A 26441-nucleotide genomic window follows, 5' to 3' on the forward strand; every position below is an offset into this window, starting at 1 on the left:
ATGTATAAATTAGATCTAAGAATAGATCAGTGTTACCGTTACCCTAAGGGCAGCAAGAAAAAAAAACTTTAAAATTATTTCTTTGTAAATTATATCTGTTAAAAAAATAGCTCAAAACGAATTGCAATTAATTTTAATCGAATGTAAGTCAAGCCTGTAGCAGTTTCTCATTAATCAACGGAAACTGATAGAAACTAATCAAAAATATCCCAATTCGGGAGAAAGATCCACTACTTCAAATTGTACCGAAGCCAATGGAAGTACGAGACCATTGTTATCTGTTTCCTATAATTTAATGTTATTCATTGTTAGGTAATTTTTTTTTAAATCAAGGAAATCACAAATCTTAACAAGTTCCAAATAACTTGATCTACTATTGGTTAAAGTACGGTTCTTTCAGATATGAAAAAGGATAACATAGTTTACGTTCGTCTGACATCTTCGATAGTCTGATTAATTTGAGAACATCTTCCTGGATGCTTCACGTATGGAGGATCGCCGTCGTCATACGCGAACGCAAACGCCAAACACTAACAAGTCAACCAACGACCAACAACACGCTCGTAAATATACCTACTAATAAAGGTAGCCCGTAGATCCTACACTCGTACCTGTGTATACATTCACTGATAATGGACGGTTTTGTGGGTATCGTCTACCTATTGTTGGGTGCCTGGTTGGTGGCTCTCTGTGATAGGAGGTGGCCCCTCTGCAATTTTCGCAATCTCATGAAACACGCAAAGCGTAGCTGGCCGTCGCTACCTCCTGCTTCTGCTCCTGCGTCACCTCGTCCGCCAGGCGCCACCGCAACTCAATTTCCTCGCACGAGGAGCCGCAAAAATACAAACCTACCTACTATGTATACCTACATCGATTAGTAGTCGTCGTCAGCCGCCGTCAAACTACCCATGAACGGACTCTGGCTCAGGCTAGCGTCCAGCAAAATATACACAGCGCTCCGGTCAGTTTAATTCCAGCCGTCCAACGGATCAGTTCGGTCGGAAAGAGGGAGCCTCTTATAAACTCTCGGTGTGGTGTAGGCGCTGGCGCGTTTTTGCTCGATTAGTGTGTGAGATTTTGCGTAATCTGCGGTTTCGAAGTTACGCCGTATTTAGCGCTAGCTACTACCAGGTACTAGCTCTTAGCCAAGTTTGCTGCTTCTGGTGCTGTTACCAAGGTGTGTGTCGTTATGTTCGTTTATTGATGATGCTTAAGGCGCTTGAGGCGCTTCACGGCGAGTGAAATGGAGTATATGAAGCTACACTGAAAGTTGTGCCTATAGATGAAAGGGAGGGTGCGATGCGTTCACTTCCGAGACTGGGTGTTGCAGCAGTGTACTTGACCTTGGTGCTACAAAACGCGCGGCGAGCTCTCTGTACTTTGCGCCCCCTAGGGTGCTCGATTGTGACCTCTCTCGATTGCAATCAAGCGCGTGAGCGGGGTGTTTCCGTGTTTCCGTCATTACGAAAAGTGATGCCATAGCTCTAGTAGCTTGCTGTACTGACAATGATGCTTGCTATATATATATATAAAAGAGTGTGTGACCGATAAACCTAGCTCAGCGATGCTAGCTAGCGACTTGAAAAAAAAACGAGGCATCAACTCCATGCAACCGTGCAATTCTGAACCATTTTGAGCAACTTTAATGAACTCGGCCCGCAGCTAATCGCGAGGCGACGCGAGAAAGCGAACCGAAAACGGAAAGTGAATGAAACCTTGAAATTCAATGAAATCAATCTCCGCATCTTCTTCTAGTGTTGCTTCTTGTTCCTATCGGCTCGGTGGCCGGATCGGATGGAATTTGATTTGTTTGTGTATTTGCATCGCAAAACCAAAAATAGAACACTGCGTGTATGGGTCTCCTGTTGAACTCGAGTTTCAATTCAACCTAGCAGGGAGTGTGCGGTATTTCGACGATGATCCGGCTATAGACACAAATAATGTTGGAGCTGTTGATAAACATCACCCATACGTCTCGTTGTGTTTAATTTACTTGTTGGAGGAATCCGGGAATGGACTTATTGAATCAAAACTTGACACATATGGACAATTAATCCAACTTTGACGAAAATGTTGAGTAGATTCGGCGATAAACTGTAACTTGATATTTTTGTCTAGAGTGTAGAGTGAAGAATTTGGTATAATCAGAATATGATGAACGTCTTAAGAGAAAAACCATGTTTAGTAATCACTTTGATGGTCAAAATTGGAATACACTGTACAACATCTTGTGACATGACTTCGAAAACGTTGTAATATCAAGTATCACAAGACATCGTTTTGATGTGCTAGGTGTTGCACAGAGCTAGGAAAGGCTTTAAAACAACAACTTACCTGGAGATCCTATCGCCTATGTTTTTGAAATCATCCTGAATTATTTAAATAATCAATTTGTTTATCTATACAATTAAAGTACTAGTTCTTCTTAGATTTGGAAAAAAGCATATTTTTTTAAGAAGCGGTGGAAGCGCTGCCGAATTTGGGTGATGTTTTGCATTAGTGCAAGTGGAATGCAGCTAAAATTTCTCCAACTTTTGTCAGATCTAACGGGGTTTTCTTAAGGAGAGAAAGAATAACTTTTCGCTTCTATCGATTATTGTAAAAAATTTCAACCACTGACTAATATTCCAACTGTCAACAAACACAACCAAGGGCTACTTTGGTGCTAAACTACATAGCAAGAAAAAGCATGCTCCATACTTTCCGTTGAGAAAGCTTTGAAATATGTTATATTTCTCGACTCCCTGGATGTTGGCACTGTTTTGTTTGTTTTGTTTGTTGGTTATCCACCATGGGTGAACGAATTCATCGTAGTTTCTGCCTCATGGCTTCGTATGAACTGTTATGGAGTGAATTAAATTGTGTTGATGTTGGTGTATTTAAGAACGAGTCAACCAGGTGGGGCTAGTTTACTTACAGGTATTCCGCCATCCGTGTATATACCTGGCCAGCTGGCCAGCTGGCAACTGACTGAACGTTCTTATTATATAGTCAGTTTTATATGAAAAAACACATCTTACCTGTCGGCAACTAATGGGATTCTATTCCAAAAGTTTTCTTGCCGATACCGGGAATCGAACCCAGTATGCCTGGCATACCAAAACCAGACTCGCGCCAGCCTATTCACTAGATCACATTGACGCTCCTAACCTGGATATTGTTGGCACTAGTACATCAAAAATTATCAATAATACGATAGTTTCAAATGATTTTTTCTTTGTAGAATAGATTTTTCACTTTGTTACTTTTCACCTTCAGACATTTATTACTTGGACTTCCGAATACTCATGGCCTACCATAGTTTTTCTCACACAAAAGTTTGTTCGAAAACTCGAAATTCAGTTGATATTCTACATTCAATCATTCCCAAAAAGGTAGGCCCAAAAAGCAATGTTTAATTGAAAAAATCATCAAAAATTAAGTATGTTTGCTATTATACTCGCAAAAGTCATGCATTAAAAAGTAATATAAGTTCATTGACATAAATCGAACTCCCTCATTGAACTGAACTTTACACAGGCAATAATCAATATACATAAACAGTCATTGCGTAAAGAAAACAAAACTGCTCAGCTTGATCTTATCAGAGAAACCGGCATGCCTCTAGCTTGGTCATTCATCTCTCCGTAGAACAATGAACAAATGAAATAGGCCGGCTGCGGCTGAATTATGTAAGTTAAAGTTTCACCAATGCAAATATGTAAATTCTCACAAATTCCCAAAAGAAAGGAAATAAACGGTCACATAAGAGACATCACTTTCTAACTCTTGAAACGACCCAACTCAAGTCGCCGGCCGCCTTGTGAGCATAAGAATTTTTTTTCCCTCACACCTAACGGTCCTTTCAAAAGTTGCGTAGTCAAAATGTTGACCACCAGACTAACCGTGTATGGTAAATTTATTAGGAACCTGTTCAAAGTTGTTTTTTTTTTAATTTGATTCAAACTAAATGGAGGTTGCAGCCTTTTTTAGAAATCGTTCCGCCAACTCTAGACCGTAAGGATTGGATCCGGTCTAGAGTTATTGACCCATATATTCGATTTTGTTTTGAGTCACTGTTTGCTGTTTGGGCTCGGGGAAGTGCCTCATTTTTAATTAAATCACTAACGCAACCTCGGAGGCAATCGTGTTTGGGTTCGGTGTTAATTTATCTATCCTTCCGAAATCTGATTTCTCGAATGTTCCAAGACAAGGGTGAATTTAAATAGTGAAAGTATGTTTTAAATCGTTTTTTTATCCTTAATTTTTGTTCAGTTTTTGCATGCATTTCAATTTAGAGATTATAAAAAAGTGAGAAGATGAACCATATGACAAAACCTAAATAAACTGAAATAATGCTTTTAAAATAAGCCCGTAATAACTTCTAATTCTACGCGAATTTATTTGTGAAACGTTTGTAGGTATTTGGAACTTGATGCACTCAATATGATGGTAGTTCTATGCTGCTACATGAGTATTTCACAAACCGTTCTTTCACAGTATTTTACATTCATTTGGCGAACTTACACTTTTACCATCCGATCTAATGTGCTTAATTGCTCGGCAAAATTGTAATTTGCCGTTATTTTTCGCTATACTGTGTCATGGATGTTTAGATTTATCTGACTAGTCTAAATCTTTTATTCAAATTTAGGGTAAAATTTGGTTGGTTTCGAATTTTAAAATTTATTAATAGATGTGTCAAAATTTTAATTAACCATTTTCAGCTTTATTTTACGAAAAATAACATGATTTCAAAAGTGCCCCAGTTTATCTAATTTTGCCTAATCTTTTCCAAATTTGCTTATTATGAAATGTTCAGCTTGACAAGTCATCCGCTCGAAAAACTAAAATTGCAATTGAAACAAGATATGACTTTAAAAGAAAACGAAATTAGGAATACATTAAAATAAAATTAGGAACACATTAAAAAGGTGTTACTAATTCTGTTTGATCATAGGGTATTTTCTTGAAAAACAAACATGGTTTAATCGTTCCTATTACAAAATAATGTCAAAAACTATCTTTACAAAAATTAAAACAGATGGACTTAAAAAATTTCCTCAACCTAGTAGGAGGCGATGGAATTCGATCTCCGATCGTCTGGTTACAAGTCAAACACGCTAGCCATTAGGCTAAACGTCTCCCCCCGAAAAAGAGAATAGTATATTTAGTTAAAGTGCACAGTTTTTCGTTACAAAACACACTTTTTGTTGCTGTGGTGATAAGTGGAAAAAAAACATCACGAACAGTCGAAATAACACGGTGTGTCAAAAACTAGGATCACGTGTAATGTGAGGAACAACTTACCCTACTCCATGTAAAATAAAAAAATCCTATTCTCTGGCTCAACGTTCCAGTTCTATAGTGAACGCCCAATAAATCCAACAAAATAACATTTGATTTGAATCTCGGTGGATCGCGTGTATTGTATGAATTTTTCAGGAACTTGAATTGCTGAAAACGATCAACAAACTCAATTGCTGGAAACCAGCATTTTTTTCAAGAAACAACTGGAAAATTTTAGAATTCTAAATTACATTTTTAATTTTAATTTGCTTATTTTTCTTAAACGAAATTTATTTCAATTTTTATAGAAAAAAAACCCGTTGCTTTGCAACACCTTCCAAAAAACATTTTTTGTTAGTAATGTTCACTCGGAACCACTTTATATAAAAAATCCTATCCAAAAATAGCTTTTCTTGAAAAAAGAAAAAAAATTGAAAGAAAATCTTAGTAGGAATTTATTTTCGTTTCATAATCAAAATCTGAATATTTGGTTCAGTTTATTAATTTCTGTTAAGTAGAAGAATATTTTTTAATCTTAAATACACTATTTCTTGTATTTTCACAAAAAAGCAATCCTTTTCAAGTATTCTCTGTATAGATTTGAGTTTATGAATTTTATTTTGGAAAAAAGTCATTGATCTTCAATTCTAATAATTTAGAAATGATTTATTTCTGTTGTGTGAATTCAAGAACTGTATCTTTAAGTATTTTTAGAATATTGGAAATTTTGTACAATTTTTTAATTTTTTCATTTTTGTTATTAAATATTCCATAAATGGCTATTTTTTTGTTTATTTGTGAGCAATCTCCCAGAGCAGTCCTTTAAAAAAAATGAAGTGTGGGTGAAAGTGGGACGAGTTTTTCAATAGAATCATCTCATTATCAAATCCGACTTATATAACAAACTTAATGAAGTTACTTTGACATTTTCATATGTGATGAAAGAAATTAGAGAAACATGAACTATCAAAGAACGAAAGAACATAAGCCGTAAATATCATGAAAATTTCGAAAAAGATACAACGGCTCACCGACAGGACTTGAACCTGCAATCTCCGCTTCGGTACAACGGCGCGTTAGCCAATTCCACCACGGTGAACGTGATGGAACCGGCGAACACGAGCAATCGAGCTCTGCCGATCAACTGCTGGACCTTCTATCGAAACACCATGTATATCCCGCATGTGATCTTTCCCTCTATTGATCTCTCTTGTTTCTCTAACCCCACCCATCGACTCGGGATTTTAGCCGAGCGAGCACATTTCATCACATATGAAAATGTGATCATTTTCAGGTGCAAAGATGTACCAAGCGATTTCATAACATCAGTATTGATTTCAACAGAGCAACACCTCCCTGTGTAACTGGTCTGCTCGGAACCTTGAGCGGCACTGATTGCTTCTTCATCTGACCGTAAGTTGCGGCAAACCCGAAGCAATCGACCATGTGCTCGCTCGGCTAAAATCCCGAGTCGATGGGTGGGGTTAGAGAAACAAGAGAGATCAATAGAGGGAAAGATCACATGCGGGATATACATGGTGTTTCGATAGAAGGTCCAGCAGTTGATCGGCAGAGCTCGATTGCTCGTGTTCGCCGGTTCCATCACGTTCACCGTGGTGGAATTGGCTAACGCGCCGTTGTACCGAAGCGGAGATTGCAGGTTCAAGTCCTGTCGGTGAGCCGTTGTATCTTTTTCGAAATTTTCATGATATTTACGGCTTATGTTCTTTCGTTCTTTGATAGTTCATGTTTCTCTAATTTCTTTCATCACATATGAAAATGTGATCATTTTCAGGTGCAAAGATGTACCAAGCGATTTCATAACATCAGTATTGAAGTTACTTTGAATTTTTTAAAGTAGATTGTATGTCAGAACACAGAAAAATATTTGATCAAAATTTATCCAATCTTATCAAAACTAACAAACCATTACCAGCTTGGTACAAACCTTTTCAGATTTATGTATGGTTTTGTATGAAAGCATCCACAAAAATTGGGATAGACTTTCAAACCGGTTAATCTTCTCATTACATAAGAATTTACATGTGCGCCGAATTTGACTAGTTCAACATGAAATTTGTTCCAGTTTTATCACATAGACATTACTTCGAATTAGTATGGGAGGCCTCCTCCCTTTTTCTTAGATAAAAGTGCTGTTACAGTACAATAAATTGTCAAATTTTCAAATATCATGACTCATCAATCAATGTGATAAACCATGTCATTATGTCAAATTTAGTTTAGTAGCAAGTTTGATGCAAATCTCTTAAAACTTTTTGGATATGGTCATAATTCCCGGTATATGGGAGACAAAACTAAAACTTTTTTAGATAATTCAATCAATTAGCTATTATCATGCACCCCTTCACAAAAACGGAAAACGCCTCATAATATTTCTATTCATTTTATAACTTTTAAACTTGGATGTGTACCAAATTTGATCATAATAGTTGAAAAATTGTTCAAGTTCTGTGATATTTTATATGAATTTTATATGGGAACCCCCTCCTAATTTAAAAAATGGCAAGGGGGCTTCATATAACAAACCATCTGAAAACATGTTCAACAATACAATAAATCATATTAACTCTTTTTTCTTCATTTTTAATCGACGTTTCTTTACCTAACTGGTTGTTTCAAATGTAAGGATTGTTTCAACGTACGGTTTTTCGTCAAAAGCCAGCTAGTTTACAAAAAATTTGCAATTAAAAATGATGCACATCAACTCGACATCGTAGTTGAAAATAGAAAATTCCCAAAAAGTCGCTGTAAACATCCGTTATTGTCGGAATCGTATCTTTTTCACAGTTATTGGATAGATTACAAGTAATTTGAACATTCTTCATTAAAAGTTTGAAAAAAATAGTGCTGGAAAAATCAGCAAGACGGAGAATGTTCGCTGGTTTCCAGCAAAAATTTGAATTTGCTGGACGTTTCCAGCTTTTTTTTTGCTGGAAATTGAGGCAAAAATTTACTGTGTGTGGGTTGACCCAATAATTTTCTATGTTTGGCCTAAAATACGTAATTTTATTTATTTTGGATTGAATCGACAAAGGTCGTTACGTTTCCACCCAAGTAACAATTTTAGCTTTATTATGGTCAGCAAAATTTCGTTTGGACTATAGCATTAATCTTCATAAAAAGCTAAAGCGCATTCAATAACATCACCTGGACTCTAATAAAGCCAAAATTAGGCTATTTGGCCCTACCCTAGAAACGTCATCATGACATATCTTTGTTGGTCATCAATTCTGGTCACCAAAGCTTTTAAAAAGCTATTATAAAACATGTTAGGAATTTTTGTTTTTTTCGATTCTGTGAGTTCTCGGAGTTTTATTTTTTTTTCAGCAACCATAATGGTTGATGAATGATGATTGCATTATTGAGATATTTATGATCTGGTAAAATTAATAGCCAAAATACCAATGTTTAACCATATTATGAGCCTCTTTTGTACTGCCAGTCAAGATTTTAGGTAAAATGTGTATGAAATAGTATCTTAAAATAAATGCGCCTCGTCAAATCTGATGGTCAATCATGATGGAATTAATGGAAAATGGGCTTGAAAAAATATTTTCCAATGCTTGCATTGTGAATCCATCAACATGGCGTCATTTTGTGCCCTTCGATTTTGCAACCAACATGGCGTGAGTCAATTCATAGTTTTATTATGGTTTAATGATGACCCCAAAAAAAGCTACGATTTGACGTTTCTCTCGCAAGCCAATCAATTACACGCTTATTATGAGTTCCTAATTTCTGAGTTGTTAATCCTTAGTACAGTAAATGAGGACATACATTTTAAATAAAAACGGATTGGTTGTTAATCACCCGTGGAATAAATCATGAGTTGAAGTCAAATTTTGTTGTCTGACGCCATCTTGAAATCCAAGATGGCGGCTTTCGCTGATCGTTCAAATGTTGTAAATGACTTAAAATCGCATGAAATCCCATCAATATTGGTATTGGGTGAAAGGGCTAAACGATTAGAAGTCGAATTTCGCTATCAGACGCCATCTTGAAATCCAATATGGCGGCATCCGCTGAACTTTTTATGCTGTAAATGACCAAAAGTCGCATTAAACAACCACTATATGGGTATTGGTTGAAAGGGCTAAACTAAAAGAAGCCGATTTTTTTTCTTTTCGACGCCATCTTGAAATCCAAGATGGCGTCTTCCGCTGAACTTTGAAATGCTGTTAGTCACTGAGAATCGCATGGAAGGCCCACAATATTGGTATTTGGTGAAAGGGCTAAACTACAAGAAGTCGAATTTCGCTATCGGACGTCAACTTGAAATCCAAGATGGCAGCTTCCACTGAACTTTAAAATGCTGTTAATCACTGAAAATCACATGAAACTTCCACAAAATGGGTATAAGTTGAAAAGGATCAACGAGTAGAATACAAATTTCGCAATTAGGCGTCATCTTGAAATCCAAGATTTCGGGTTCCACTGAACTATAAAATGATTGAAATCATTGAAAATCACAATATGGTCATTGGGTAAAATGGCTTAATCAGTTTAAGTGGAATTTCTCTATCAGATCCTCTTGAAATCCAAGATGGCGACTTTCGCTGAACCTTAAAATGCTGTAAATAACTAAAAAACCGCATGAAACACCCACAATATGGGTATTGGCTAAAAGGGCTAACCTAGAAGAAGTCAAATTTTGCTATCAGGTGCATCTCGAAATCCAAGATGGCGGCTTTCACTGAACTTTAAAATGCTGTTAAACACTGAAAATCGCATGAAACTCCCACAATATAGGCATTGTGTGAAAGGACCAAACGAGTAGAAGACGAAGTTTTCTATCAAACGACATCTTGAAATCCAAGATGGCGGCTTCCACTGAGCTTTAAAATTCTGCAAATGACTAAAAACCGCACGAAAGCTTTACAATATTGGTATTCGTTGAAAGGGATAAACTAGAAGAACCAGACCCTGATTGTTTTTGGCAACCCGCTCGAACATTTTGTGTTGTTCAAATCTAACGATTTTTTCCCCAACTTTGTTTTTACTTTGTACTACATTTTTTATCATGTTTTTGATGCATTTAGCACTTTTCGTGTTTTGTCGACAGTTTTTGTTTTTTGCCATTTGCTATTTATGTCATTGTATTATGTCTATCATGCTAATATGTCTAAATTGTATTGGTCCTATTAAAGCGAAAACTATAAGGTTATGTTGTTTCTGTTATTTGTTTGATTTAAGGACATGTGCCAAAATCGGATGTTTCCAAAATCGAATGTTGCCAAAAACGCTCGGGTCTGTATTGTGGTTGCTTTGTGCGATTTTGGGTCACTTACAGCATTTCAGAGTAAAGCGGAAAGAGAAAATCGACTACTACTCGTTTAGCCCTTTTACCCAATACCAATATTGTTGAGGTTTCATACGATTATAAGTCATATACAACATTTTAAAGTTCAGTGGAAACCACCATCTTGAATTCGGATGGCGTCAAATAACGAACTTTGATTTTTACTGGTTCATTTCTTTCAACTAATACCTATATTGTAAGGGTTTGAGGCGATTTTCAGTCATTTACAGTATTTTCAAGTTGAGTGGTAGCCGCCATCTTGGAACTTAAGATGGCGACGGACAACAAAATTCGACTTCTACTCGTTTATTACTTTCACCTAATAACAATTTTAATAAGGTTTCATGATATTTTCAGTTATTTACAACTTTGAAAATAAAAGCGGAAGCCGCCATCTTGTACTAATGATGGCGTCAAGCAACAAATTTTGTTCCTCCTCTTTAAACCCTTCCACTCAATACTCATATTGTAGAGTTATTCATTCCACTTCCGGTAATTCGAAGTTTTCATAGATTTTTATAATTTTTTATTATTTTAACTCAAAATCAACACACAGAACTTATCAAAAATGTGTAAAAATGGGAATTCTAATTCAAATATGTGCTATCTAATCTGAGCGTGTCCTGATTTGACATCTTGATCGAGAACTGTCACTAAGTTTTATGGCGGTTTAATAATCAGGCACTGAGTGCTATTATAGAACATGCAAAAGAAAGCTTGGAGCAAACTTCTAAGTTTGTGTTTTATTATAGTTTAAACAAAGCATTCCTAACTCTGTCTAAATAACTAAAACACTATGTTTAATGGAAGATTTATGAGCGTTTTCAAAACTATCTAAAAACAGATGGTCGATTCAAGAATATAAGCATTTTGCATGACCATAATAAAACCATCATAAAACGAGCTGCACAAAAAAAGCCATTATAAAATCATAATAAAACATCGAAATGCTAGTTAGCTTGATCTGTGTTACTTGGGCATGGTCACTTGGCATGAACGGCGCCCTATATTGATATAGGTTTGTTCAACGACATTAGGGTTATATACTTACATCAAGCATACACAGCAAATTTTTTTTGCTGGAAACCAGCAATATTTTGTTGGTTTTTGTCCCGCTGACTTTCCAGCAAAATTTCCAGCAATTTCAATTGCTGGAAAAGACAGCAAACGTTAATGCTGGTTTCCAGCAATTCAAATTGCTGGAAAATCAGCAATCCAGATTGCTGGAAACCAGCTATTTCTTTCAACACAACCGGCAGTATTTAGTATGAAATTTATATTTCAGTTCAAAATTAAAGTTTAATATTGGCTGTGCTAACAATAAGCAATAAAAACAATTATTTTCTCCCATTTTCAATAAGGGATTTATTCATTTTCGAAAAAAAAACTTTTTTTTCACCACTTTCTAACACCGGCTCTGGGGTGGCCGCTTTGTGCCAAAGTGTTGATCATCCGCCACCTGTAAAAATAGTTTTGATTAGTATCTTCTATGGAATATCTACCTGTACAATAAAAACTTACCCTTGACTTGATGCATGGTTGCTAGAATATAGAGGAAAATAAGATAATTATATTAATTTAACCTAAATTCGTAAAATAGAATCTCACCTTACTTCAGCGTACGGAACAAAAACAAACTCCAAATTGACAACTCGATTGCTGATTTTCCAGCAAACTAGATCAATTGCTGGAGAGTCCAGCAACTTGAAAACCGATTGCTGATTTTTTAGCAAAAATGTCAAGCACATAACCGAATGCTGAAAAATCCAGCAATTCGAAAACCGATTGCTGGTTTCCAGCAAAAATTTGGATTGCTGAACGTTTCCAGCAATTTTTTTTGCTGGAAACCGAGGCAAAAATTTACAGTGTATACTGATTTTGATTGACTCAATTCAGTTGATTCTGTTTATTACTTGACACATCACCCGAGTACTTGCTTTTATGATTAAAATTCAAGAACTTTAGGTCACGTGTAAACAAGTATGATTTCACTCACTATTGAAACGTAAATAATGACTTAATAAGAATAATGTTTATGAAGCACTGGAATGAAAAAATACACTAAACTTTTACCGCTTGTGCGGTATTGGCCATCGTGTCAATCTTAAGTGTACACTACGATAATCTTTAAAGGTGTTTGAAAATCATAGAATTTTGGCTTCTAATATTTTGATTCACCCGCGTCACTTAATTCGCGTCATTGAACAAAACTAACGTGACTAGGTTTCAGACAAACAAAAACAACTCAGTGTTTTAATTTGAACTATAAACAAAAACAATGACTGACATGATGCTTCCTACGAGCTGGCTGGAAGGATAAGATGATATGAGATAGATTCCGTTCAAAGTACAAGAAAAGTAAAAGTGATGCTTTTCCTGAGATTTATTTATTTATTTATTTCTCGCATGAGCTTTCATTACGTTGTATAAAACAAAATGTAAACAATCACTTTTATTGTGAAAAAATGCAAAAAACTGACATAAACTAGTCGCAACGTCTTTCCATTTAGAATATTTGTAGCCTGGACGACATATTCTATATGTGGAACACAAATTTTAAAATTTGTTTTGATAACTTTTCATACGATGTAATGTAAGCTCACGCGAGATTTATTGAAACCAACGAAGCCGTTTAGTGGATTAAAAAAATTGAAATATACAGCAGATGCAATACACATGAACTTATTCTGTTCTGTTCTGTTCTGAGTGGTCTGGTCAGAGATACAAATGTGTCTGATTTTTCAGGGTTTGCCTGTTTTTTCGAGGCTCAGCCTGACAACCTGATAAGCCATTGAATTTCCTTGATTTCTGAAAATATGCCTGATTTTGCCGGATTTTTGCGAATGTGATGAAAACTGAACAGTAAGGAACTAGATTAGGTACCATTGCTGAAGAGAAAATGTGAAAATATGGAGCGACGACAAAAAAAGGTAATCACTTTGAGCGAAATTTCCGTTCCTTTGACGTATAGCCTTTTTTATATTTCACCAGTTCCCTGATTTTTGTAAAGAATGTTGGCAACCCTTGTTCTGGTACATTTTTTTCTTTTTTATCTATTTATTTTTTAACTTAACAGTGTCGAATTCTTTTTGACTGGATTTACTTACAGATTTCGTAATTCCACCAAGCTGATCAAACAAAGATATTCCAAAAAAAAATAAAAATCATTCGGTTTTTCTATTTAACAAAAAATCTCGCCTCGCCAAATAAAATTTGTTTATTTTTATTTCGTGCCACAAAGCTTAATGATCCTCGAAAGTATTCCATCCCAAGGCCTCAAACCCGTAATAAAACCGATTTGTGGTACGAGTATTTTTTTTCATTTCGTTTATTACGACAAACGAAGTCCATGTGCGCAAATTCAATGTCATCAAGGTCAAGATTATCATAGGTGCTCAATTGTCGCCCTGTGGTCAACCGTGACATTTCTGTTCGTCGATTGGCTGGCTGGCGTCGCTTTTCAATGCCGGCGCACCACTAACACAACACACCGCTTCCAGAGCTACGGACCATGAGGAGAGAACAATTTTTGCGAATTTCAATGAGCGTTGTCCGTTTTTTTTTTCTATTTTGCCTTCATCGGATTGGAATACATTTGTCTACGCACCCGCGGAAGAAGCTTCGATTCGTGGATCGCTACCAGGCCGGTTTTCACTACAGTTACTTTGCAGAGAATATAGGTAGATAGGGGGGTCCAAGAAATTATCCAAATCACGATCACTTGACCGGAGGCGGCACTAGAGCGGTATAGCGATCATCGCGATAACGAGCTGTTATGTTCGTTTTGTGGTTCCATTTGTCTAGTTTGTAAGTCTTTTCACATCTACGGTCAAGGTTATTTATTTATGTTGCTAGTTTTGGTTTCTGAGTGGTTTGAATGCGACATTGGTATTAGCCTCAAGCTGTACCAGCTTGCAATTTAAGTGGGACCGTGAAATCTGAACGGAACTTTCCAAGGCAAATTTGTATCAGATTTTCCATTACAAAAAAATATGCAAAAAAAATGTCTTAAAAAATCAGGCGTCGTTAAACGGCAGCTCTTAAAAAATGAGTCTTAACAGTCAAAATAAACACTTTCTTCAGATTTTTCTTTTACAAAATAACATAAGAAACCTTCTGATTTAGAGTGCATTACACGGAAAAATTTAGGACAAGTTCAATTATTTCTCTCTTAATGTCACTTCTAGGTGAAAACAATTAGACAAACAGATGTCTATAAAACCGTAGTCACTTATTTGTCTGATATGATCCCGTGTTGGATTGATAAAATTACTACCTTTAAACCCCTTTCGGACACCAACACGAACACTGGATTACGAGCGTTCATATGATTAGGAAGCTAGTACCATATGTCATTAACTGGTGGGAGAAACTTGTATAACTAATCACTAGGAACTGTGTTAGAAGCTTCTACACAATCGAGCAAATCGCTCGTAGTTTTTTCACCTTTCGATAAACCCACGTGTAACCTATTCATTGAGCAGTTGTTCGTTGTTCTACAACCCTAAGTAGTACTAGATTATCTATCTGCTTTTTCAGATGTTGTATTGCGACGTGCTCAACTCATAGGAAGATGACGAAATTCGCATGGTGCCCAAATTACACATTCATACCGTGGCACTTTCAGCAGCCATCAATCCGAATGAAGCGAGGTTCGCAAAAATCCCAAAAAATTTAGTTTGTATGCTGACGAAAAACAAACCGGTCATTGCTGCTGCAGCTGACGTCATTCCTGTTTCGTTGACTCGTCTGAGCTGTTGCGTAGTCGTCTCGTGTTCCATTATGCTATTTGGTATAGGGCAGTTTTGGGGTCGCAGAATGTAAATTTCAATCGACCAAATGTACATATAGAAGATACCTAGTAGCGACATATTGTTTACCTAGCGCTGGGAGTGGAAAAAAAACAGCCGGTCGAAAAAGTCGCAATAAGCCGCTCGGCAAGGATGGATTCTACGGAACAGGTTCATGATGTGCTTTGAGAAACTATTCGCTGATTTTTTGGTGTTGCGAATGCTTTCAATTGGTGTCAATTGTGCGGAAACAATGACGCATGAGGATTTGCTTCTCAATTTTCACTGATTCATCAAGCAGACCAAACTTACATTTAAGTTGGCCTTCGGCTAGAAATAATAAAATTAAGATGTAGAAAAAACACAAGTTATTTTCATGAAATCTTTTCATATTACCATAAAGTATAGTTTTTATGCTGGTAACGGCTGTCAGGAAGTCATAATCTAGAACCACAATTTAATTTACGGTTATTTTCGCGGCTACAAGGCCATTTTTTTAGATCGTCTAAAATTTTTGTGTAACTAACTGTAAGACAATTTGCAAAATATGCGACTAAGCAACCAGCACAATATTTGAGTGTACGATTTGTACCTATATTATTTTTTCCTCTTTTGGGGTCGCGAACCAACCTGTATACATATCTCAGGTGGCAATGGAAATCCCGTGCTAAGTGTTAGTAAAAGTTTTTTTTTGTAAACATTGTAACCACGCCAATTCGTGACGTCAGTTGCATTTTCGAACAAACAACCACTGCTGTACCAGCGAAAACTAGAGAAAAAAACCATTGCCAACTGCTGTTTACGATTCTCGCCTAGGATACATAAACATCCTGGCAAGTGACGTAGGCTTTGTTTACCTTTTTACTTTTTAAGTAAAGAGTTCTGTAATAGTGTGCATGTTTCTTCATCATCTTCTTTGTACCACATTGATCGCGAACTGCTTAAAAACCTTCCTTTTTCTCATTAAAGGAGTTTACTGGGTAGATATTGTCCATTTGAATGGAATTTTTAGAAATGTCGTTGGTTGACTGACAGCAGATCACAGACTTCCGATAATCTAGTACACGGAAAATGAAAAAAAGTTAAAATTAACCAAGAAGCAGATGTGATTTTTTTCCTCCCATCTTTCTCGGTAAATTTTACCTTTTTTTCATTCACCTAGTAAACAGGTAAATTTAGCCTTTTTTTTAATTCACCTAGCAAAAAGGTTTATTTTAACCTTTTTTGCATTCACCTAGCAAAATAGTAAATAATACCATTTTCCCATTTACTGATTTAAAAGGTAAATGCTAGTTGGTTTGGTTGGTTTCTTCAATAAAAATAAAACAACAAAAAAACATTCAAAAATTTATATAAATTTGTCAGATTGAAATACTGGTACACCTAAGAGGTTAGACTAGAATGTTGCATTTGAGACATGCTCTTTATATCCATTATAGGATCCGCTTTAATTTGGAAGGTATATTCCGAAGTGAAACACACGCAGAAAAATAGAAATTAGTTTCAAAGGAAAGTGCCGCAAAAACAAAGGATTTTTTCCTTTGATTTTGGGACAAACAAAAATTCCTTTGATTCAAATGCATTTTCTTTTGTTTCAAAGAAATGCTTTCCTTTGAATCAAAACTTTTTCTTTGTTCCAAATAACATAATGCTTTTGATTCAAAAGCCTTTTCGTTTAATTTTATGAAATTTGCGTTTATTCCAACGTTATTTGGGTTTCAATTTTAAAGCATTTGTTCTTCAATTCTATGTTTTGTTTCTAAAAATTCTAGTACTACATATATATTTATTTTCGTCCAATTGGAAATAAAAAGAAATAACTTATGGTTTAAAAACATTTATTTATTTGTAAGTTCATGTTCACACAGTCGATTTTTCCAGAGTTTTTAACCGGCACATCTGTAAATAAAGAGGAGAACAAAATGTACACAAATATGTAACAATAAAATAAATTAAAATTATTTATTGCATGAATGGAAAGTACTTACCGAACGATGTTTGTTGGCGGACAGTTCCTTTCGAACAATTCATGAAGGGTTTTGACGCCAGATGGATCCTTGGACCGGATCGGAAGCGATTAGTTGGATGAATGGTTGCCCTAAAAAAGCTTGTTAGGTTGACGGTTTATAAAATTAAATTGATTTTGATAGACCTACCTAGGAGTCCACTATCGTTTGGCCTCTAGTTGTCAAGACTTTCCTACGCCGGATCTTGTGATTCCGGTGCTGTCTGACTGTTGCGCGGTATGAGATGAAATGGTCTGACTGGTTGTCGGAAAAACTTCTTGCCCGACCCGTTCACTAAACAGAAGCTTATGAAGATGTGTCGACTGTTTGACGAAAAAATACTTTGATTCAAAAGAAAATTCATCTAAATCAATGAATTTTTACATTGATTCAGAGTCGAAAAAAAATTTCTTGAATTTAATTTAAATCTTTTGATTCAAAAATCTGGAACATTGGTTTAATGAAATAAAAATTCGGTTCAATTTAAAATTTACTTGAATTAAGGAAAATGGATTTTGTTTCAATGTACATGAGGTTTTTGAATCAAAGATGTATTTTTTTTATCTCAAAGGCACTACTTTTCGCTGCGTGCACTTGTTTCAACAACTGCAATTTTGGATTTCGTTGGTATTTCTGTTCATTCTCGAAAAATCTACAAATGTTGTCCTACTTAATTCATAAATACGGTGCAACGTTAATCTTTTTTTTATGAATTGGCGAAAAACTAGAGGAATCCATGTTGTGTAATTATGTGCTTAACAGAACTACTTCGACTCTAGTACTTCCTTCTATCATCGGTCATGCATATGTGTGCATAATGTGTGCATACCGTACCAAGCATTTCAAATGCATTTAAGCTATGGGACTAAACAACAGAATGATACAAGAGATTTAACTCACATTTTCAATTTGTTACTCATTCGACTTAGCTCAACTACGCGACCCTTGGACCTATACCTAGTAAAAGTATGTACTTGCAAGCTTAAGAATTGTAGTCACACGATCGGTATTTCAGGCAAAAATTGTTGGAATATAAATTTCACCGTAGTGCGTTCAGATTATTGTAGCTTTTTAAATTCGTTCTGATGGTTGTTTTCTGCAGAGTCATAACACGTTGCCTGGAACCAAACACTCCCAGCCCCGATATGAGCAGTAGTAAACAACCGTTTCACGCAAATTTCACGTGTTTACGGTTATTTTTCAAATCAAACGACAGCGCGCTACAATCCGGCCGGTCAGTCGCTCTTGATGATTGTGAATTACCGTGGCGCAATTTAAGTCCACCACTACCTATTTACTTCAAGGTATCTACTACTGAACAAGTGGCGTGGCGTCATTCAGTTTCAGTGAACCGACACGCGTGTCTTGTCACGTTCCCGGTTGCATTTTTGCGCCTGGAAAATTGTTTATTTTTTATCGGTACTAAATGTACCCGACACGAGTGTGATTCTGCCGCAATTTAAAACTACATTTAAGTTGCCAATGAATGTTTGTTTGAGCGAATGGAATCTCACTGTGACAAATGACAATATAACGCGCGTGCTGTAGATTTTTAACAATGTTGTTTTTCTCCCTTTTCAATTCCAGTAAACTCCCCGCCTCTGCCACACCATCATGGACGCCCAAACGGAACCGGAAGTACCGACGGCAGAAGTCGCCGAGGAACCCTTCCTCGGACCGCTGGACATCATCCTACTGATCGCGCTCGTGGCCGGTGCCGCCTGGTATTTGCTCAAAAACAAGAAAAAGGAGGCACAAACTAGTCAGTTCAAATCCTACTCGATACAGTAAGTTACTCAATTAAAAAATTTCCAATATTTTCGCTGACCTTTCTTCAATAAATGTTTCTAAACTTTGAACAGGCCCACAACCGTCAACACAATGACCATGCAGGAGAATTCCTTCATCAAGAAGCTGAAATCTTCCGGTCGACGGTTGGTCGTGTTCTACGGTTCGCAAACCGGAACGGCCGAAGAATTCGCCGGTCGATTGGCCAAGGAAGGTTTGCGGTACCAGATGAAGGGTATGGTGGCCGATCCGGAGGAATGTGATATGGTACGCTTGCCAAAGATAAAGATAATGTGTTGAAAGTATATCTGATTGTTTCCCAATTTGACAGGAAGAGCTGCTATCGCTTAAAGAAATCGAGAAGTCCCTGGCGGTGTTCTGTTTGGCAACGTACGGCGAGGGAGATCCTACCGATAACTGTATGGAGTTCTACGAATGGATTCAGAACAATGATCTCGATTTGGAAGGATTGAACTATACGGTGAGTTAAACAATAGATTTTTTGTGCACTAAGTTTCGCACTCGTACAACAATACGGATTTGACGTTTGAGTTGAAGATTCAGATTTTCGTTCGAAGAGAGATCTAACGTGACTGCCGTGATATTTCGGAGACTCCCATGATTCTGGTTTCGATGTCTTTCTTGTTACCATATTTAGGCTTCCAAGATACTGGAAGCCCTCTACTTCCTCCACTTGTTGGTTTGCATCCAGTAAATTTAGCCGTTTCACGTTGGTGCTTGCTACCACGAAACTGGAAGGATGTTCTGATTGATTTCCATAGACTTAGACTTCAAACATTGACATTCAGACCTGCTGCCTTGAAGCTTTCGGTGAGGTCGTCGAGTTTGCTCTGCATATCTGGAGGTCTCTGGGCGAGCAAAACGAAATCATCAGCCAGGTCAAGTTCGTTAAGATGCTCCATTGTCGAAGAATTCCAAGGCTCTGAAGAAGCGGTGATTAGAATAATTCTTATCCTACTCCTTATTTTACTTATATGTAGGAATGGATGGAATGGCGTCGTACTATGCTTCGATGAGCTGGACTAGTTTTTCTGGGCCTCAATTTCGTCCAAGAGCAGCCCAGATGCTTTCATGGGTAGGCCGGTTTAGTGTTTTATCGAAATCAACAAACACCAGCAGAAGATGATCCTGGAACTCCTAAATTCGTTCCAGTCTTATTTGTAGCATTGTGATATGGTTCACTCCTGATTGGCCGGGTTGGAATCCTGTCTTTTGCCGTCGAAGTAAACCTTCAACCTTCTTCTGGATCCAGGGTCTCATTTTTTTTTATTGAATTCAGGAAACGTGGATTAAAAATCAGGATTCATCGAATAACGGAAAATTTCGGTCGAAGTGAGGACCTGTTTTCAGCTATCGCTCCACGTTTTGACCTACACCAATGTATTTAATGAAGTTCACATTTTCTATCATATTCATTAAAATCAGGAAAATCTGGCTTATTTTAATAAATCAGGGAAAAACGCTGGCTTATCAGGTTATTGGGCTAAGCATCGAAAAATCAGGCACATTGGATTTTGTTTAGGATCCCTTTGCACTTTGCACAATACTTTGGGCGCTGATCTATTTGATCTGTCAATAGCTGACCTGCCCCTTTCTGCGGCATCCTAGCATTAGTCATTGTATTGTTATCTGTTATTATCGCGCCAGTACTAAATTTCACTTCGGAAAGAAAAGTGAAGTACTAGATTGCCGGAAGTCTATGTTTTGGTGCCAGTTCACCAGTGACGTCAACGATAGGTGGCGCATAACACTGGTAATAATAAGGTTTATGAGTGCCTCATGGAACTGCGTGCTTAACAGGAAAAAATCCCAAATAACGTGTTCTCTTTGTATGTTAGTAAAAACAATACTTGCCCGGGCTGAGTCGTCCTACTGTTTGAAATCACAGACCTCACTCAGTCCCAATATTATTGCGCCAGCATTAACATTTACTCTAGAAGTCCAGACTTACGACAAAGAAAAGTGAAGTACTAGATTGTCAGAAGCATGTGTTTTGCTGTCAGTTCACCAGCAACGTTTATATAAAAATGATTTAAATGCACAATATCTCTTGTAACAGTCTTGCATTCTTGTACCAGTCTTCTGTTCCTCTTCTCGGCCTCCCGGCCTAGAACGTTTGATGCTTCGGTACAGTCAGAACAGCATCATAACTTACCCCATGCTTTTCAAACGAAATTACACACAATCAAATTCCGGATCTTTGTTGTAATTAATTGTCTTTGAACCATTTTTCGGAATCTTCTTCAGTGCCAAAAACACGTATTTTTTCGGAAGTATACGTTATTTTTTCTAAAACTAATAAACCAACAATACGGGAATGATCTTCTATTTTTACGTAGAACTTATTGACTGAATGTGGTCAGTGCTGAAATACCAAACAGGTTAAACAAGTGTAATTTATTATTTTAAATTATGGAACGTTAGTTCTTAAATTTTAGAACACTTTCTGGACTGGTCGCCCAACCTTAATCCCTAAAAATACTGCTCGACTTTTTTTCTGACTGGGGCAAAAATTCGAGCTCAGTGTAAACGGGCCTGAACATACCGCCGTGCGCTCGAATTCTCTTGCTCTTTTTCGCAATCTCTCTCACGTGGTTTTGAACTTGTCATCGTTCACTCTCCTGCATCGCGGAACACGTCAAAATAATCGAAAGATATCCCCAACTTCAGCTCGTGAAAAGGTTTAAATATTTTCTATGAAAATGACCTAAAAAGTGGTAATATTTCGGTTACGGAAAAGTACGTTCAACTCCGGAAATGAGTTTCCAACGCCTGAGGCTAAATTCCCTCTGTCGGGGTGGAGTAAAAGTGCAAAGGAATTTCGCCAGTTTATTGTTTCCTTACGAGGAAACTGCACCAGTTCCAAAGGGTGTCGAAATTCGTCACCAGTTCCCAGTGGATAATCGACGAGACCCGAAGGGTCGTGGTCGCTTCCGACGGAAATGGAACTTGATTGAGGTACAAGGTCAAGGTGTCTGTTTTCGGCTGTGCGAGTGAGTTACGTAATCGAATCAAACTCAATCAGCAAAGGCGACAAGCTTAAATTAATCAGTTTCAATACCAAGAGTTCTCGGTTAACGGTTATAACAAAAAGATTTTTTTTTTTCAAATTTTAGGTATTTGGTCTGGGTAACAAAACCTACGAGCACTATAATAAGGTCGGTATCTATGTGGACAAACGTTTAGAGGAACTAGGTGCAACCCGTGTATTCGAGCTGGGACTCGGAGATGATGATGCTAAGTAAGTTCACTTTTAGGTAATTGTTTTCAGATGTTAAGATTAACCTGCGGTAAAATTGCAGCATTGAAGATGACTTCATCACCTGGAAGGACAAATTCTGGCCGGCTGTGTGCGACTTCTTCGGCATCGAAAGCACCGGTGAGGATGTGCTGATGCGACAGTATCGTTTGTTGGAACAACCGGAAACGGCACCGGAACGGCTATACACCGGTGAGGTGGCTCGTCTTCATTCGCTGCAAACTCAGCGTCCACCGTTTGATGCTAAGAATCCGTTCATGGCGCCCATCAAGATCAATCGGGAACTGCACAAAGCCGGTGGTCGATCTTGCATGCATATCGAGTTCGACATCGAGGGATCCAAAATGCGCTACGAAGCCGGTGACCATCTGGCCATGTATCCGGTCAACGATAAAGATTTAGTAGAACGTTTGGGCAAACTGTGTAATGCCGATTTGGAAACTATCTTCTCGTTGATCAATACTGATACCGACAGTAGCAAAAAGCATCCTTTCCCATGTCCGACTACTTATCGAACTGCTCTTACGCACTACCTGGAGATCACGGCCTTGCCAAGAACGCACATCCTCAAGGAATTGGCTGAATACTGCAGCGAAGAGAAGGATAAGGAATTCCTGCGCTTCATGTCATCAACGGCACCAGAGGGCAAGGCCAAGTACCAGGAATGGGTCCAGGACAGCAGTCGCAACATAGTACATGTGCTCGAAGACGTTCCGTCGTGCCGGCCACCGATTGATCACATCTGCGAGTTGCTGCCTCGGCTGCAGCCACGTTACTACTCGATTTCGTCTTCCTCAAAGCTGCACCCGACGACGGTTCACGTGACGGCCGTCCTGGTCAAGTATGAAACCAAAACCGGACGAGTTAACAAAGGTGTGGCGACTACCTTCCTGGCCGAGAAGCACCCGATCAATGGTGAACCCCTGCCACGGGTGCCAATCTTCATTCGCAAGAGCCAGTTCCGGTTACCGGCCAAAACGGAAACGCCGGTCATTATGGTGGGTCCCGGTACCGGTTTGGCTCCTTTCCGCGGCTTCATCCAGGAGCGGGACTTTAACAAACAGGAAGGAAAGGAAATCGGTAAAACCATCCTGTACTTTGGCTGCCGGAAGCGCGCCGAGGACTTCATCTATGAGGAGGTTTGTATGAGCTGATTTGTCATAACGAAAGAAACCTGAAATTTTTGTTTTGTTCGTAAAGGAACTGGAGGATTACGTCAAGCGGGGCGTAATTGAGCTTCGAGTGGCATTCTCCAGAGATCAGGCACAGAAGGTCTACGTCACACATCTACTAGAGGAAGACCAGAACCTGCTGTGGAGTGTGATAGGCGAAAACAAGGGCCACTTCTACATTTGTGGGTGAGTGTAAAAAAACCTTTTCCTTATTAAAGTAAGCTCATCTTGTAAATTAACTTTTTTTTTCTCTAGTGACGCCAAAAATATGGCCACCGACGTGCGGAACATTCTGCTCAAGCTGCTGCAGAGCAAAGGTAACATGAGCGAGAGTGAAGCCCAGCAGTACATCAAGAAGATGGAAGCGCAGAAGCGGTACAGTGCCGACGTGTGGAGTTAATCTTTACGGACAGCTGATAGACGCGCGGTCATCCTGTTATAATCCTGTCAATATCACCCAACCTAACCAATCCACAACACACCACGCTCATCCTATCCTGGAAGCAGCAGCGAGCTGCCAGCATGCCGGCATCATCCAGACTTTTATTATTTCGTTCCGCAAGCGAGTGTGTCCGGCATCTTAAAAGTGTAATCCCCCCTTCCTTTTTTCATTTCTATTTAGTGTTTATTTTAAAACCATCGATCAACTTCTCTAGGATATCGAATAGCTTTCCAAGTTTCGTTTTGGGTTTCCTTTTTTTAAACAAATCAAAACAAAAGTTAAAAACCACTGTATTCCTACTTGTTGCGTTGTTCGGTTCCCAGGATTTTTTTGTCAGAGGGAAGCATTCTACAGTGATACAATAACTGCATGTGAACGATTTGTGTGTATAAGAGTTTATTAACAAAACATTCTAAAGCAGAAGTAATGCAACGGTACCACCACAGACAGGTTGCGTTTAGTTATTATGATAATAATTGATAAAAGGAAACAAATTACTGATAGGACGGAGTTTGAGAAAGTTTAAACAATTTATTATTGAAAAAAAAAAAAACAACAAACAAAACAATCAGGAGCGAGGTTGGTGCGTAGAATTGTGTTGAGTTCTTTCGGTACAGTACTCGGAAGATAGATATGTAACTATAGAGCATTAATAGACAACTATTAAACAAACAAACAAATAAAAACTGTGACGGATAAGTTGAATGTTGTTAGCCGTTAGCGAAAAAAGGGATGCAATATAGATTTTTGGAGATATATTTGATGGTAGCTGAATAGGTGCTGTTTTTTTTTCTCAGTTTTTGATGACAAGTCCACAGAACATCCGTCTGGTGAATTTTTACATTCCAAATTTTAATTTCACAAAATTGATTGATCCATTCCTAAGATAGTTGAATGATTAAGAGTTAAACTATTTTTCATGTGAAAAACTATCAATATACAGAATGGTAGATAATGATATTAATTCCAAAGCTGAGTGCAGCTGCTCGTTTAACAAGAATGGATACAATTTAAGTGGGACTTCTTCAGTTGATTTAAAATCATTTTTAAGGCTTGAGCAACTTTCCCAACAAATGTCATTTAATAATAAACTGAACATAGCAAAGCACCTCGCTCAGGTACTGGTCCAGCTCCTCCGGTACCTTGAGACAGTCTCGAAACCGCATAATGGAGGGCACCGAATCTATGTCAACAGCTTGGTAGATTACCCGAATACGAGTAATCAGCCCATTAAGCTGGTACGCCAATCGATATCCCTCTTGGAGGTAGTAATCGAGTGGTTTCTGACGAGGCGTTCCCAGAACCATAGGTTCATCGGTGCTTTCACTCCAATCCAGATTCCGGCAGCTAAGGCGTAAGCTATGGTAGTGATCAAAAATTAGACGTTGACTCTCCACCAGGTCCTCGCTAAAAGAATCCGACTCGAATTATTAGTTTTCTTGAAACTAAATTCCCAAAAATTAAAACTTACACAATTTTCCCCGACTTAATCAGCCGCTGGTTGATTTCGTACACGCACTCCGTTTTGATGTCGTCGATTGCTTCCACCGTGAAAGGGGTATCGGCTGGGTCGGCCGTTGAGATTAACTCTAGCCGGGCAGCTTTCGAGAGTGTTTTGTCCACATTGGCGCGCTCGGTAGTGGTGATTTTTTTCAGCTTTTCGAACGTGTCTACTAGTGATAGGCAGAACTGTCGTAGCAAGGGTTGCACCTCTGGGTTTGGTGCAACGGGAATATCCCGTGAGGACATTTTTAAAACATAATATAATTATTAACAAAAAATCACAACTTTTTTTGAAAAATTTCGATTTACATGCATGCATGCATCTGCGGGAAAAAGGGGAAAACTTGTTTACATTCAGCCCGGTGTACACTGGAAGAAAAACAAGTCAACTAGCGCCAGACGATCGTAGCGTTCAGTAGCTGTACTTAACTTGTACTAAAATACAGAAAAAGGATCAGTACAATTTGAACAGAAAACGAAAATAGTTCCAAGTTTTTAAAACAGTTTCCGGGAAGTAAAAATTTATGAAAAATGTGCAAAAGTTTTCAGAACAAAAACTCGGCTACACTCAGATAAAGGCTTGATTAAGGTACGGTTGTTTTTAAAACGTTAAAATAAGATTTTTTTTCCTAAAGTAAAGCTTTCATTTTAGGTATGTTCCGCCAGATTCACGTTTTGTCTTGCATTATGCGGAGAAATCTTTGGAAATTTGAAAGGTATTGAGAAATTTTTCAGAACTACAAAACAACTGGAACCTTTGAGATAAGCTATAATCATCGATCTGCTGTTGCATGAGTTTAATTGTCGATTAATCTAAGGAAAGATTTGTTAAAATTTGCAATTATTGCTAAATTACAACCAAGGTTGCCAAA

At 37.8% G+C, this 26441-nt stretch overlaps 2 protein-coding genes across 2 annotated transcripts; one reads left to right on the plus strand and one right to left on the minus strand.

Annotated features, from left to right (window-relative positions):
- Positions 1 to 955: 955 nt before the first annotated feature.
- Positions 956 to 24840, plus strand: LOC129748246 (NADPH--cytochrome P450 reductase). The gene is made up of 8 exons (XM_055742787.1): positions 956 to 1177; positions 18972 to 19171; positions 19247 to 19439; positions 19504 to 19653; positions 22310 to 22434; positions 22496 to 23591; positions 23653 to 23810; positions 23880 to 24840. Exons 2-8 carry the CDS (start codon positions 18999 to 19001, stop codon positions 24022 to 24024), a joined length of 2040 nt encoding a protein of 679 aa, XP_055598762.1. The 5' UTR covers positions 956 to 1177; positions 18972 to 18998; the 3' UTR covers positions 24025 to 24840.
- Positions 24228 to 25891, minus strand: LOC129748257 (uncharacterized). The gene is made up of 2 exons (XM_055742799.1): positions 25538 to 25891; positions 24228 to 25473 (listed from the first exon to the last, which is right to left on the minus strand). The coding sequence occupies exons 1-2, from the start codon at positions 25813 to 25815 to the stop codon at positions 25143 to 25145; spliced, it is 609 nt and encodes a 202-aa protein (XP_055598774.1). The 5' UTR covers positions 25816 to 25891; the 3' UTR covers positions 24228 to 25142.
- Between the last annotated feature and the right edge of the window lie 550 nt (positions 25892 to 26441).

This window comes from Uranotaenia lowii, chromosome 1 (assembly GCF_029784155.1).
Source record: "Uranotaenia lowii strain MFRU-FL chromosome 1, ASM2978415v1, whole genome shotgun sequence".
NCBI lineage: Eukaryota > Metazoa > Arthropoda > Insecta > Diptera > Culicidae > Uranotaenia > Uranotaenia lowii.

Bases quoted from the DNA above. Each gene is read 5' to 3' on its own strand.
- LOC129748246 (XM_055742787.1), top strand. From the start codon at position 18,999: ATGGACGCCCAAACGGAACCGGAAGTACCGACGGCAGAAGTCGCCGAG. The intron at 19,172-19,246 runs GTAAGTTACTCA...AACTTTGAACAG, and splicing joins TTCAAATCCTACTCGATACA to GCCCACAACCGTCAACACAA. The intron at 19,440-19,503 runs GTACGCTTGCCA...CCAATTTGACAG, and splicing joins ATCCGGAGGAATGTGATATG to GAAGAGCTGCTATCGCTTAA.
- LOC129748257 (XM_055742799.1), bottom strand. From the start codon at position 25,815: ATGTCCTCACGGGATATTCCCGTTGCACCAAACCCAGAGGTGCAACCC. The intron at 25,474-25,537 runs GTAAGTTTTAAT...GGATTCTTTTAG, and splicing joins ATTAAGTCGGGGAAAATTGT to CGAGGACCTGGTGGAGAGTC.